We start from the raw sequence: 15,180 nt of genomic DNA on the forward strand, positions 1-15,180 counted from the left end.
TCTTTGAATCAGTGTTTCCCAAAACACCAGTACTTAAATGTATACACATTTGCAAAGTGAACTTGGATATAGGATGCAAGACTAAATACTAAGGGTAACAAGCGTGAATGCAAACTTTCATTAAAAGATAATTAATGAAATATTTTAGAAAGAAGGGAGGGTTATTGGCATTGTGGATAGTGTAGAATATTTCCAAAGGATACAACAAGATATAGATCATTGCAGATATAGATGGAGAAACAGCAGATGGAGTTCAACACATCCAAATATGACTTGCAGCATTTTGGGAGATCAAATGTAAAAAGTCAGTACGCTGTTAATGGCAAGAGCTTTAACAGTACAGAGGGATCCTTGGGGTCCAGATCCATAGCTCCCTGCAAGCAGCTTCCTGAAAGGTTGATAATGTGGAAGAGAAGGTGTACGGCACGATTGTCTTTATTAGTCTAAGCACTGAGTTCAAGAGTAGGAAGTTATGTTGCAGCTTTATAAAACTCTGGTTAAGCCGCATCTGGAGCATTTCATTCAATTGTTGGCACTCTATTGTAGGGCGTTGGAGAGAGTTCAGAAGGGATTTACCAGCATGTTTTCTGGATTAGATGTCATGTGCTATAAGAGGTTAGGCAAACTTAGGTTGTTTTCTCAAGAGTTGTGGAGGCTGAGGGAGATTGGATGGAAGTTTATAAAATTATGAGATCATAGACAGAGTAGACATCTGGTTTCTTTATCCCCAGTATTGTAATATCTAATATTAGAGGGCATGCATTTAAGATGAAAGTGGGCAAGTTTTAAGGAGTTGTGCAGGGCAAGTCTTTTTTTGATGCAGAGAATAGTGGGTGCCTGGAATGCACTGCCAATGGGTGGTTGTGGAGGTAGATATGACAGAGGTATCTAAGAGGCTCTTAGACAGGCACATGGATGTGCAGTGACTGGAAAGACAATAGACAATAGGTGCAGGAGCAGGCCATTCAGCCCTTTGAGCCAGCACCACCATTCACTGTGATCATGGCTGATCATCCACAATCAGTACCCTTTTCCTCCCTTCTCCCCATATCCCTTCGCTCCGCTATCTTTAAGAGCTCTATCTAACTCTTTTTTGAAAGAATCCGGAGAATTGGCCTCCACTGCCTTCTGAGGCAGAGCATTCCACAGATCCACAACTCTCTGCGTGAAAAAGTTTTTCCTCAACTCCTTTCTAAATTGTCTACCCCTTATTCTTAAACTGTGGCCTCTGGTTCTGGACTCCCAACATCAGGAACATGTTGACAGGCATATTATGTAGGTAGACTGGATTATTTTCATAAAGCATTGAATTACCACTTTAAATAGTTTCGCACAACATTGGGGGTCAATAGTCCAATTTATGTCCTGTGCTGTACTGCTATGATGAAGAAGAACATAAAAAGAGACAAGTATTTAACATAAGGAATGGGGAAGCAATGTTTGTATTGCTACGGGCCATCACTTCAAAAGTGCTTTACTGATCAAACAACTTGGTAAATATTTGCATTTGTGAAAGATATTACGGCTGCAGGATGATATTCACTGTGTACACAAACCTTTTTAAATTGCAGAAACAAAGATTATAAATGATTATCAATTTTTTTGATTGCTGCATAGAATCCAAAGATAAAGAGTTAAAACATTAAACATATTCAGACAAATGATCAGGTCAGAATCAAGACATTTATTTAAGAAACACATGAGGTAATTCTTCAGAAGAAATAGCTTAGGAAGGCTAAAAGATGAGAGGCATGATATGTAGAGAAACTAAATATTTCTCATCAGACCAAACAAGTTTAAGTTAGGATTTGTTTGAGATATTTTAAATGATGGAGCTTCGTTTAGAATCAGAATCAGATTTATTATCATCGGCATGTGTCGTGAAATTTGTTAACTTAGCAGCAGCAGTTCGATGCAAAATCAAGTAAGATTGTTTGCAGAGATCAGCAAGTCTCCATTGATAAAAGTGAAGAAAAGAAGAGATTGATTTTACATATCCATAAGCAAGATATGGAATACGGGTCTAAATACAGCACCATGGTTAAAATGGAAGCTTCAGGTATCAGAGCTATGAAAGTGAGATGGATAAATAATTGAAACAAGCAAAAAAGGCTATGGCTAGTCAGTATAGGTGCCAGTGTTAATGTATCAGGCCAAATGGCCTTTTCTACATTGTCACTTTTATTTTTTTTTCAGTGAGGAAAATTAATAAAATACCTCTACACTTAAATTCAACTTTATTGGCAATAGAATACACAAGTGCGTGATGAATATGGTCAAACTAACGGAAAGGAACATGGAGTGCTGAACATATTATATAGCCACATGTCAAATTTCCATAACCTTCAATCTTATTTAGAAAAATAACTTTGAAGCAGATTCTATCACAAACTAGCCAAGACCTGAGGCTGAATAAATGAGTACGAAACTGTTGCAGGAAGTTCTTTAAGTTAATCTTAGTTACTAAAGTTAGGTCACTCAGCCATATTATAATGGAGTTTAAATATTCATAATTTCCTGATTTACAATGGACCTGAATTAGTGAACACCTATTGAACTATTAAATGTGTTTGTATAATATTTTTGTTAAATCATTTTCAGTGATTCAAAATCAATTTACCTACAGCTAATGGAAAAGGAAATGAAAAATGCGTGAAAGGAATTCTTTGTTAACGTAAATGATCAAACTTACCATTTTTGATGAAATTGAGTTCATTGGTTAGCTTCGTCACAAGGATATCCATTTCTCCAATTACCTTTCTTAGTTGGCCACATTCACAGGGTAAGCCTGAGGATATTACATAAAAAAGCATTCAGGCATAGAATAAAATCAACAGATTAAAATAATGTGGACTATAACCAAGAGAAGAATTTATGACTCTACCTGGAACACCAGCTTCCCCTTTCAAGCCCATATCGCCAGCATCCCCTTTGCTTCCTAATAATTGATTAAAAAATAAGGTTCTGAAGTTATCAATGTTCTAATCAGAACTACAACCTCTCAACAATAAGAGCACATTTTTTCTCAACTGTTCCTCAGCCATAACACAGCTCCAAGGGTTAATACCCACTCTAATTAAGGTGTAATCACAGCTGAATTTAAATGATGATATAGCAAGTAAAAGATCTATTTCTTTGATGTCACATCTTCATACTCTTTCTGACTAAAAAGCTGCATTTCCTTTTGTCAACTTATCTCATCATGAGGTTTTTGTCCACATTTATGATGGGAACTGTCTTTGATAATGGGCACTGGGTACATCCTCTCACCAGCAGTGATATTCTGCCACCTAGACTTCAATTTTCTTGTTCATCAATAAAAAGTGTTATGTTTTATAACTTAAAAACATTAAACTAATTCAAAAGAAGACATGGGTATCCGGGAATGTGGGTCTAACTTCGAGTTTGCTTTCAGTGAGGTGCGCATATCATGTGGTAGCGTGATGATTTATGCAATCCACATATTTTTACATATAATCCATAATGAATTATTTAAACAAACTAGAATGCTTAATCAAACATTGTATATATTACTCAATTATTACTTAAATATTAAATACACAATGATTAGCTATAAACTCCAAATCAATAGAGAATAAATCACATAAATACATAGTATGTTATATTATACAACTACTATATACAGATATCCATAATAAACTGTCCCTTCAGAGCTAAAAGATTTAATGGCTGTGGAGGCTTTCTTGCTCTTATTGGATAACATCTTTTCTGACAAGAGTTTGACAGGCAAGACTTGTGGCTGTGAAAACAATTTCAAATTCTGGGCCTCCTCCGTGGTAGTTGTAGGAGTTGACCTTGAGACTGCAGGAACTGATTCTGAGAGCTTTGGACACCTTTCTTCTTCCTTTTTCTTCTAGTTTGGGCATCTTGATCTAGGTTTGTGCATTTAGTTCACTATAGTATTCTCTTATTAATCCTTCTATTGCTCCCTTTATAATCTAATCTCTCCTCTTGGTATTTTAGATTTCGATTTTGACAAATCTTCTGTTTTGACATTTCCATTGACTCCTTTCTTTTTGGCCTCCCATTCATCCAGCTGGGCTTTGGTCTTTGTATCTACTTTACAAGCAGCTTTTTGTTTCCCACTTGAAGTTCATGCACACAGAGTAGATTCTGGTTCTTTATACTCACAAAAGCTGAAAGCTTTCAAGTTTCCTTAAGCTCCTTGAACTCTCTTCCAGCTTAAAACATAATCACATTTTGCAAGTAACTGCCTGATTAACATATCAGAACCTTTCTCAGATATGTTATCTACAAAAACTGTTGTAGCTGGACCACTGCTTTTATCACTTTCATGATTCTTCTGAGCAGCATGGTCCTTCCTAGGGCCAACATCTAGAGACACGAAGGCTGGTACCAACACTTGTTTGCCCTCTGTTGGGGAACAGTTGATGGCGTATAGCATGGAGGCAGTTGTAGCATCATCCAGTGCCTTTCTTAATTACCCTTCATTGGGCTTCATTGCAGGGGGCATGGCATGCAAATGGAGGATGGATCTCCAGTCAAGTTGTAGTTCTCTCAGCCACTCACATCTGCACAATACTGGTCATCCTGTTTTTACAACATACAAGCTCAATGTAGCTTCTTGGTTGTTATATTTCACTGTTACAAATCTCATTCCCAAAGGAATTATCTTTTCTCCAGTATAAGTTCTTAGTTGGATAACTGCGGGCTTCGGTTCAGTATCTGTGAAATCCATAAGACCATAAGATATAGGATATAGGCCATTTAGCCCATCAAGTTTGCACCACCACTTCATCATGGCTGATCTTTTTTCCCTTTCAGCCCCAATCTTGTGCCTTCTCCCTGTCCGTTCATGCCCTGATTAATCAAGTTTCTCTCAACTTCTGCCTTAAATATACTCAATGACTTAGGCTCCAAAGCTGGCAATCACTCTCTGGCTAAAGAAATTCCTCCTCATCTCTGTTTGAAAAGGACACCTCTGTATTCTGAACTGTATCTTCAGTTCTTAGACCCCCCCCCACCCCCCACCATAGGAAACATCCTCTCCACATCTACTCTATCACAGTCTTTCACCATCTGATCGGTTTCAATAGGTCACCTCTCATTTTTCTGAATTCCAGTGAGTAGAGGCCATCAAACGCTCATGTGAGAAGCCTTTCAGTCCTGGATTCATTTTCACGAAAATTTTCACAAATGTTAGCGAACATCATTTCTGAGATAATAGACCCAAACCTGCTCACAATACTCCAAGTATTGCTTTATAAAATCTCAACATTATATCCTTGTTTTTATATTCTAGTCCTCTTGAAATCAATGCCAACATCGTATTTGCCTTTCTCACCACTGACTCAACCTGCAACTTAACCTTGAGGGAATCCTGGACAAGGATAACCAAGTCCCTTATCACCTCAGATTTTTGAATGTTCTCACCATTTAGAAAGTAGTGTACCATTTTATTTCTTCTACCAAAGTGCACGAGAACATACTTCCCAAAAGTGTATTCTACCTGCCACTTCTTTGCCCAATTTCCTAATCGGTCTAACTCCTTCTGTAGCCTCTCTACCTCCTCACAACTTCCTGCCACTCTACCTATCTTCATATCGTTCACAAATTTGGCCACAAAGCCATTTATTCCATCAAAGTTATTGACATATAATGTAAAAGGCAGTCCCAACACAGACCCCGGTGGAAAGCCATTAGTCACTTTGTGGAATGACTGAAACAACTGAACGAGTGTCCAATTCCAGTTTAATTAATTTGCCATTCATTTCTGGTGCAAGCCTTATTACTTGTCTATTATTAGCATTCACATTATAAATTTCGATGCTGTGCAGTTCTGTGACATTCTCATCATTGCATTTTTCATCAACAGCATGCACTTTTTGAAACTTGTCTTTTTATATTGTTCTCTTCTTGTCACAAGGCTGTGCTGGGAATGTACCCAAATGCAAGACACAGACACTGAAGCACAAGGAACAGGACTTGACTAGAGTAAGGACGTGACAGGTTTCAGGCAAGGAGCAGGAACAAGAGCGCAGACTTGGGCTAGGGAAAGCGGGACCAGGACTAGAAACCATGGGCTAGGAGACAAGGCTTCGACTCTGAGCCCGAGACTGGACAAGGATCCAGAACCTGGGTCTTGCCTCGGGCTCAGACCCCGGAACCAGGCAAGGTCATGACATGGCTTCAGGCCAGGACGTGGCTGGGGTCTAGAGGCCTGAGCTTGGAGACAAGACAAGGCTCGGACTCCGAACCCGAGACTGGACAAGGACCCAGAACCTGGGTCTTGCCTCGGGCTCAGACCCCCAGAGCCAGGCAAGGACATGACATGGCTTGAGGCTGGGATCTTGGCTTGGGGTCCTCGAGGCTTGGCGTCTTGGGTCTTGAGCTTGGCTTGGGGTCCTCGAGGCTTGGCATCTTGGGTCTTGAGCTTGGCTTGTGGTCCTCAAGGCTTGGCATCTTGGGTCGAGCTTGGCTTGGGCGTCTTAGGTCGAGCTTGGCTTGGGTTCCTCGAGGTTTGGCATCTTGTGTCTTGAGCTTGGCTTGGGGTCCTCGAGGCTTGGCGTCTTGAGTCTTGAGCTTGGCTTGGGGTCCTCGAGGCTTGACGTCTTGGGTCTTGAGCTTGGCTTGGGGTCCTCGAGGCTTGGCGTCTTGAGTCTTGAGCTTGGCTTGGGGTCCTCGAGGCTTGACGTCTTGGGTCTTGAGCTTGGCTTGGGGTCCTCGAGGCTTGGCGTCTTGGGTCTTGAGCTTGGCTTGGGGTCCTCGAGACTTGGCATCTTGTGTCTTGAGCCTGGCTTGGGAACCTCGAGGCTTGAAGTCTGGGGTCTTGAGCTTGGCTTGAGATCCTCGAGGCTTGGGGTCTTGGAGCCTTGGAGCTTGGCTGAGGGATCTTCGAGGCTTGGGTTCTTGGAGCCTGGCTACGGGATCTTTGTCTTGAAATGCGGAGGCTGATAACTCGGAGGCTGGAGCTGAGAGACAGACTGGGAACTGAACATCTACATAGAGCCGGGACTTATCCTTCAACAAGCCAGGACTCATCTTTAACACAACACAAAATGAGACAGGACAGAACATAGACATAGAGCCGGGACTTTATCCTATGACAAGCCGGGACTCAACTTCATCTCCACACCAAGGTGGGACAGGTCCTCCTGTTGGGTAACAGCAGGACAGCCAGACTTACCCAACAGAGGCAAAGACAAGACGTGTCCCCCGCACAGGGCAATGGCAAGACGGCCTGACTTACTCCACGGAGGTGAGGACAAGACATGACCCCCGCCCCCCCACAGAGCAATGGCAAGACGGCCTGACTTACCCCACGGAGGTGAGGACAAGACAAGACATGACCCTCTGTGGGGCAACAGCAAGACAGCCTGACTTACCCCACAGAGGCGAGAACAAGACAAGACATGACCCTCTGCGGGGCAACAGCAAGACAGCCTGACTTACCCCACAGAGGCAAGGACAAGAAGAGACAAACACCAAAGAACAACAGACAGTTCCATCTCTGCTTCAGGATAGCTCCAAGTCTCAGTTCAGCCAGCAACCTCAGCTGGCTACGGAAACAGCCAGATCCCTACCTAGTTTGGAGTGGCTGGCAGCCACTCAGCTGGCCCGGGAAATAGCCAAATCCATACTGCAAAGACAGCTCCAACTACTGACAGCAAGGCTCCATGAGGGGATGGTTCCCCAACACGGCCTAAAGATGGCAATTGGCTGTTTTAGCCTTCCACCAGCAGGTTGCTCCACGGGGGACTGACAAGACAAACCAGCAGCCCACACTCAATCCCAAGGCTACTTATATTGCAAGCCCAAAGATGGGAATCAGGCGCCATTGATTTAGTCAAACAACGGACAGCTGGAAGATCCAGAGTCCTGAGTCCATGGACCGGACCGTGAACCGGAATGGGGACTTTACGGACTGGACCATGACACTTCTCTATGCAGTCCATTTAATTTTATCTGCCCAAAATGCCCTTTGTTCTGTTTATGTCCTAGTTTGTTCCACAAACTAAGCAATCTCCTAGTGTATTATTAAGTCCCTTACTGAACGATAGTTAAAAAAGGCAGTAAACAGAAGAATTCGTGGGTTCATAAAGAGTGAATACTGGGTGATAGTAATCATAAATAAAAGCAGAAATGGCTGGCTACATTGGAAAGATTGACAACGTGGATTACATGAGTAATTGGCCCATATATACTGAGCTAACTCAACAAAACTTTGAAGCAAATGAAACAGGCAATGAGAAACAAGTACCATTTTTGCTGAGTGCATTGGTTTAAAGGCATACAGTTTGCCTTGAAGATTAAATGCTCCAACAAATCAGCAGAAATGAGCTTTGCAGATATTGTTGAAATAATGCAGGACCGTTTTGAACCAAAGCCATTGTTGATTGCAGAATGTGAAATCAAAAGAAGGGAGAGTCCATTTCAGCATACGTGGCTGAATTAAAACGATTGTCTGAGTATTGTCACTTCAGTAATGGGCTTAATGAGGCTTTGAGAGATCAGTTAGTTTGTGAAATCTTACAAGAAGGCATTCAAAAATAGATCCTAACTGAATTTTTTTTTTTGTTTGTGCATGTGTATTCAATAGGTCGGTGCTGTCTCTGGGTCATTTTAAAAATACCTTGTCACCAATGTTTTGTTTTGAAGTTACAAAACATTAAACTAATTCAAAGGAAGACACAGGAGTCTGGGAATGCAGGTCTAACTTCAATTTTACTTTTAGCAATTCACATATTTTTACATATAACCTGTAATTAATTATTTAGATGAAGAAGAATGCTTACTCAAACAATATACGAGGGGTGATTGATAAGTTTGTGGCCTAAGGTAGAAAGAGGTGAGTTAGTAACTTCAAACTTTCTGCATAATCACTCAGAGAGTGGAACTGCATGTGCATGTAGCGAGAGCTGTATAACTCATCTCTTTCTACCTTAGGCCACGAACTTATCAATCACCCCTGCTGTGGACACTTTCTGGAGGTCCAAGATCCGTATGCTCCACGACCGCTGGACTAAGTGTGTAAATATAGGAGGGGACTATGTTGAAAAATAAATTTGCTTGGTTTTCTAAAATTGACTCCTTCTACCTTAGGCCACGAACTTATCAATCACCCCTGCTGTGGACACTTTCTGGAGGTCCAAGATCCGTATGCTCCACGACCGCTGGACTAAGTGTGTAAATATAGGAGGGGACTATATTGAAAAATAAATTTGCTTGGTTTTCTAAAATTGACTCCTTCTACCTTAGGCCACGAACTTATCAATCACCCTTCATATATCTATATATATACAAGCTTACCCAAATATTATTTAAATATTAAAAACACAACAGAAGGGCCTCATTCTTTAATCAACTCAGCTTCTCTTTCTAAATTTCTCTTGACTTTATTCTTTAACAATAAATTATGATGTAACCTCAAATCTTTGTATAAAGATAAGGCCAAATTGCATAGATTTTAATCAGGGCCAACTCTGATCTGTGCATCGTAGTCTGTTTTCAAACCTTGCCCCATCTGAAGATAATATTTTGTCTTCACACCATGTGTGGCACATAACCTAAGATTCTGCCCACCCTGGACGTTTTCTCTTCTCCCTCTACGCACTGGGAAGAAGATACGAAAGCCTGAAAGCACATAACACTATGCTCAAGGACAGTTTCTGTAATGTATGGATCTATTTCTTTTAGAGCAATGCTATGCGTGTGTCTTGATCTGTTGTTTGTGCATGTGTATAGCGCTCTCTCTTGCTGCAATGTGAATACATCAGTTAAAGCCACCTCCAGCATGTGTGCCTTTATTTAACTTAATATTGCACAGACACAATAAATTGGCAACAAGTATGAACTTGAATGTCAGAAAATATCACAAACAGTTACAGGACGAGACAGTGAGAGGTAAGTGTTAAATAGTCACAGATCCTAATAAAGGGATGCACGAGTACAGCACAGTAGACAGTGAAAGACACACAACTAGCAAAGGTAAAGTGAAAATAATGTGATGATAGCTTTAGTCGAGAAAGTTGATGAATTTGATAGTGCTAATGAAGACTGGGAATCATATATTGAAAGGGTGGAACTGTGTTGTAATGTGAACAACATGGAGGAACAAAAGAAATCCCCCACACTTCTTAGCTTAATGGGTCCGAGGACGTATGGACTCTCACACAACCCAGCAAGCAAGACATTCAACAAAATTGTTACAGTTTTGCAAAATCACTTGAGCCTTAAACCATCGGTAGACTACTGGTAATGGCTGAGAGATGTAGATTCTGCAAAAGAAACCAGTCAAAGGATGAAACCATTTCTAAATATAACTGTGCAAACTTTCCCAGTACTGTGATTTTAGAGATGGGCTTTCTGATGAATTAAGGAACAGCCCTTGTATGTGGCATGCATAGTCAAATCACTGAGAAGAGGCTACTGGCAAAAAGAGACCTAACGTTAGAATGGGCATTGGTCATAGCAATACTGTTAGAGACTGCAGCAGAATTACAGAAAAGGAGGTTAGAATGTGAAATGCACAAAATGTCCCCGAATGCTGCAAAAAAGCAAAAATGTTATCGATGGGGCAAATCTTCCCATGATGCAAATGACCAATGTTTCAAGGAAAAAGCTTGCAGAAAATGTCACAGACGAGGTCACATAGAGTGAGTGTGCACAATAGAAAAAAAGCATAACCAGGTGAAAATTTTGGAACTCAAAACTAAAGAAATGCATAAAATGACCGAATGTGAAACAGAATCAGACAAAACAGAGCCTGACGAATGTGATGTGTCATGTATAGTATTACTGAAGCAGATCACAATATAATATGTATCACAATAGATGTGTCTGGTGTAAAACTGAAAATGGAGCTCGATAATTCCAAAGGGTGACTAAAACAGATTGTTTTCTAAGATACCATTAGAGACGATGTGAATGGTTGAGAAAAATCCAACTAGACTGACACTGAATCAAAGCTCTCAGCATGGCATCAACAGGCAACTTCAGCCCAAATGTTAGCTCTAACCAGAGACTTGTCACAGCTGTGTGATGCTAATGAGAAGGTGCTTGAGAAGGGAATAGATGGGCCGGCTGTTGGCGCAATGACATCGGTGCCGGACCCAGGAGCGGAGGTTCCCAGGTTCGAAACCAGTCGGGTCCACTCCCGAGTACGCTTTCCATCCGTGCCAGGTTGAGTGTAGAGATCGCAACTCGACCTCGTAAAATAAAAGGAAAAAATACTGTGAGAAAGTCTGTGTGAGGAGTGGTGCGCCACACAGTCTCTCTCTCGCTCTGTGCCTTATAAAAAGCCAGGAAAAAGACATCATCACGGACGACACACAGACTCGCATGCATGCAGGCACACACAAAAAAAAGAGAAGGGAATAGATAAACAGATTGAAGACTTGGCCAAAAGCTATTCAGGATGCCAAAAGGTTCAAAATGCACCCCCGCAGTCATTGTTCCACCCATGGAAGTGGCCAGCTTCACCATGGCAAAGAGTACATATTGACTTTGCTATTCCGTTCATGGACTCCATGTTTCTGGTTGCTGTGGACTCTCATTCAAAGTGGCCAGAGGTAATACAAATGAAGTCAACTTTTATGTGTGTAACTCAGCAAAGATTGGTTCCACCCTGAGGACCATTTTTACCAGAAATGGCTTACCAGAACAAATTGTGAGTGACAACAGAACACAATACAAGACAGAAGAATTCCAACTGTTCATGAAGAAAAATAGCATCAGACATTTCAAATCAGCTCCTCGCCATCCAGCAATGAATGGGTTAACTGAAAGGTTTATACAAACCTTCAAGAAGTTCATTAAAGCGATGGACAAGGCGGACATTTCTCTACAGCACAAGGTGGACAACTTCCTTTCTGTGTATCAGAACTCAGTTAATGCCATGACTTGCTTTCTGTTCATGAGCAGAAATCTGAGATCTCGCACAGTCCTCCAGAAACCAAACCGACGGAGGGAAGTACAGAATAAATAGTTCATCTAGTTGTCGTGCATCAGCCAGGAGCTTTGAGGTTGGACGGGAAATCCTAGCATCTGATTACTGAGAAGACAAGTAGACACTAGATATGATAACTACAAGAACTGCACCACTCAGTGGATGTTGGAGATCACACATGGAGACGTCATGTGGACCAGATCCTGGATGCTCAACCAAAGAACACACCTTAGTTGAGTGCATCCAACAAGATGGACACATTATAGCCACCGGACTTACCTCTCAGTGATGGCCATGTCACCGACAGCAACGTGACTCTGACAGCTGAGAACGTTGTCTGAGACAAGACACTTACTAAACCTGAGGCCACTCCACAGGTCCAGAGGCACTACAAGAACGCTGATGTTGACAAGACACCTTTCAAACCTGATGGCACTCCACAAGTCCAGAGGTGCTATCCTGGAAGTAACAGATCACCACCCAGAAGACTGTATCTTTAGTATAGTGAAATTAGTTATGGACCGTAATTGTGAAAACATGTTTATTTGGAACATGGTTTACAAAAGGGAAATTGTAAGTTTTGTACATATACAGTTTTATGTTGCATTAATCTAAAGGGGAAGGAAGTGTAATATATAGATCTATTTCTTTTAGAGCAATGCTCCGCATGCGTGTTGATCTGTTGTCTGCGCATGCGCATTGCTCTCTCTCTCTCTCTCTCTCTCTCTCTCACTCTTTCTCTCTCTCTCACTCTTTCTCTCTCTCTCTCTGTAATGAGAATACACCAGTTAAAGCCATCTTCTGTGTGCATGCCTTCATTTAATTGATATGTAGTTGTGCACAGACACAACAGTTTCCATCCTGGCCTGCTGAGTTCCTCCAGCATTTTGTGTGTGTTACTTGGATTTCCAGCAGCTGCAGATTTTCTCTTGTTTGTTATAGGACTATTGAACGTTTTTCTAGTACTACAAGGTAGACACTAGACCACATGAACTACCTTGATGTGATCTTGTACCTTACTGCTCAGCTGCACTGCATTCCTCTGTACTGTAACACCTTATTCTGCAATCTGCTGTTGTTTTACCTTGCATTACTGCAATGCAACATTGTAATGAATTGATCTGCATGGATGGTATGCAAGACCAATTTTTTACTGTACCTTGATACGTACCAATAATAAACCAATTTACCAATTTTAGAAAAATTCTCAGGATAACCGTCACAGATCAATCAATGTACTTTAAAATCTGACATAAAGCATTTTCATGGTTTTCTGAAAAAAAATTGATTGAAAAATCTTGGGAAACATAACAAGATGGAAATCATCCCATGTTGGATGAGAAGTTCCTTCATCTCAGTAAATTTGATGGAAAATATGCTTAAAGGTCAAGTCTCTAATTAGGACAGAGAGGGTCTTAAATTTATCCGTATTAGTTCAATATTGCATATAGAGGCGACACTATATAGTCTAAGTATTATCAAACTGTCCTGTAATGACCCAGTACAGACCATTCCACATAGATTGAGAGAAGTCATGAACTGTTCCTCGTTCATATTAAGATTAATAATCTCCAGGGTACTAATGTTGACAGCAGTATCATATCAGTTTCATTTACAAGGATGGCAAGACATGCAATGCAAAAACACTTACAGAAAAAGTGTTTATCTTTATGGAGGCTGGTGGAAGGAGGAATGAACTCTGATGGCACAATGGGGTAAACAGCCTCAAATACTCGAGGTTAGGCTTGTCATGAGAGGCAATTTGAATGAGATAGCAGAGAACAGCTGGTATCTTTCAAACAAAACTTCACCACAAGTGGAGAAAAGGATAATGTAAAAACTAGTCAGTGAACATTGCCAACAAGTGTCATCCCAACATAACTTTCACTCTGGGAACAAAGCTTAGCAGATTCTGTTTGTGTTTTTACACATCATTTTCACCAACCCCAGCCAAGCTATGAGTGAGACAGAGGTTTAATCACTGGAATGGATAGCAGTTGAGAGAGTGAAAATTGTCACTTTGACAGAAATAAATCGATGACCAATGTAGCAAAAATGATTTGAGTAAGTTTATAGCTAAGAGGATCACGTCGCTTAGCAGAGGTAATAATATAGTCGGTGTTCAGCCCAATGTTGTGTCTCTGACCTCGACGTAATAAATAAAATACCTTTTAACCCAGCTGGGCCAATTTTACCATGGCGACCAACCATGCCTTTAGAGCCTTTTTCACCCATAGGTCCTGGAAAGAAAAAGTCATAGGTTATTCAATATAATCTTTCCAATTCAGGGGATTAAATTTCTTCATTCTTCAAAAATTTCAGAAATGTTTATCAAGAGCATGAAGAGATGAGGAGGAATCTCTTTAGTCTTTATGTATGTTTAAGGCAGAGATGTATATTTAAGATTCTTGACTGGTCAGGGCATGAAGGGATACAGGGAGAAGGCAGGAGATTGGGGCTGAGAGGAAAATTGGATCAGCTATGATGAAATGGCACAGCAGACTTGACGGGCCAAATGGCCTAATTCTGCTCCTATACATTGTGGTCTAGCATATTTAGTGTGTTTGTGCTTTTTTTTTACAATAACTCTCCAAGCTCTTGAGGTAAATTTGGAAGATAAATCTACATTTCTGATTACTAGCACCCTAAACTTCTGGGGTATGTACACACAGGCATAATCAATGAGATGGGTATTCTGGTCTTTGTAAAGAATAGGTACATCACAAAACTAAAGTTGGAGGTTTCTGTAAATTATGTACATGAATATAGATTCATTTTAGAGTTATAGAGTCATTAAAAGGGAGAGCACAGAAACAGGCCCTTCAACTCACTTAGTCCGTGCCGAGACATTTTACTAACAATAAATCCTGTCAAAGCCATATCCTTTAAGTCAGAGGTTCCCAACCTGTGGTCCACAGACCCCTTGCTTAATGGTATTGGTCCATGGCATAAAAAATGTTGGAAACCCCTGCTTTAGGTGATCTTAACTGACTCAGTTAAGAACTAATGAAAGATGTTTTCATAGCCAGACTTCTATTTCCCTTTCTTCAGTATGTGGAAAAACAACCCAATGAACTTCTCTTACACTTGTGCTGGAAGTGTTCATACAATTATAACAGAGGGAGAATTTTAGAACAATGACTTAGAAGAAACTGGAGTTGATGGTAGTCCCTAGTTCTTTGAAATGGCTAAACACTTTCACTAACAGTATCTTAGGACTTTACAGAAACAGAGTTAATGATCACGCCTCT

At 40.8% G+C, this 15,180-nt stretch overlaps 1 protein-coding gene across 2 annotated transcripts in view; it reads right to left on the minus strand.

The window, feature by feature from the left end:
• colec11 (collectin sub-family member 11) overlaps positions 1-15,180 on the minus strand; it is a 46,031-nt gene that overhangs the window by 11,879 nt on the left and 18,972 nt on the right. For both annotated transcript variants that reach the window (XM_063038328.1, XM_063038337.1), the window contains exons 5-7: positions 14,098-14,169; positions 2,885-2,938; positions 2,693-2,788 (exon numbers count right to left, since the gene is read on the minus strand). In XM_063038328.1, coding sequence (XP_062894398.1) covers positions 2,693-2,788; positions 2,885-2,938; positions 14,098-14,169 — 222 coding nt within the window. The remainder of the gene's footprint in view (positions 1-2,692; positions 2,789-2,884; positions 2,939-14,097; positions 14,170-15,180) is intronic.

This window comes from Mobula hypostoma, chromosome 2, assembly GCF_963921235.1.
Source record: "Mobula hypostoma chromosome 2, sMobHyp1.1, whole genome shotgun sequence".
NCBI lineage: Eukaryota > Metazoa > Chordata > Chondrichthyes > Myliobatiformes > Myliobatidae > Mobula > Mobula hypostoma.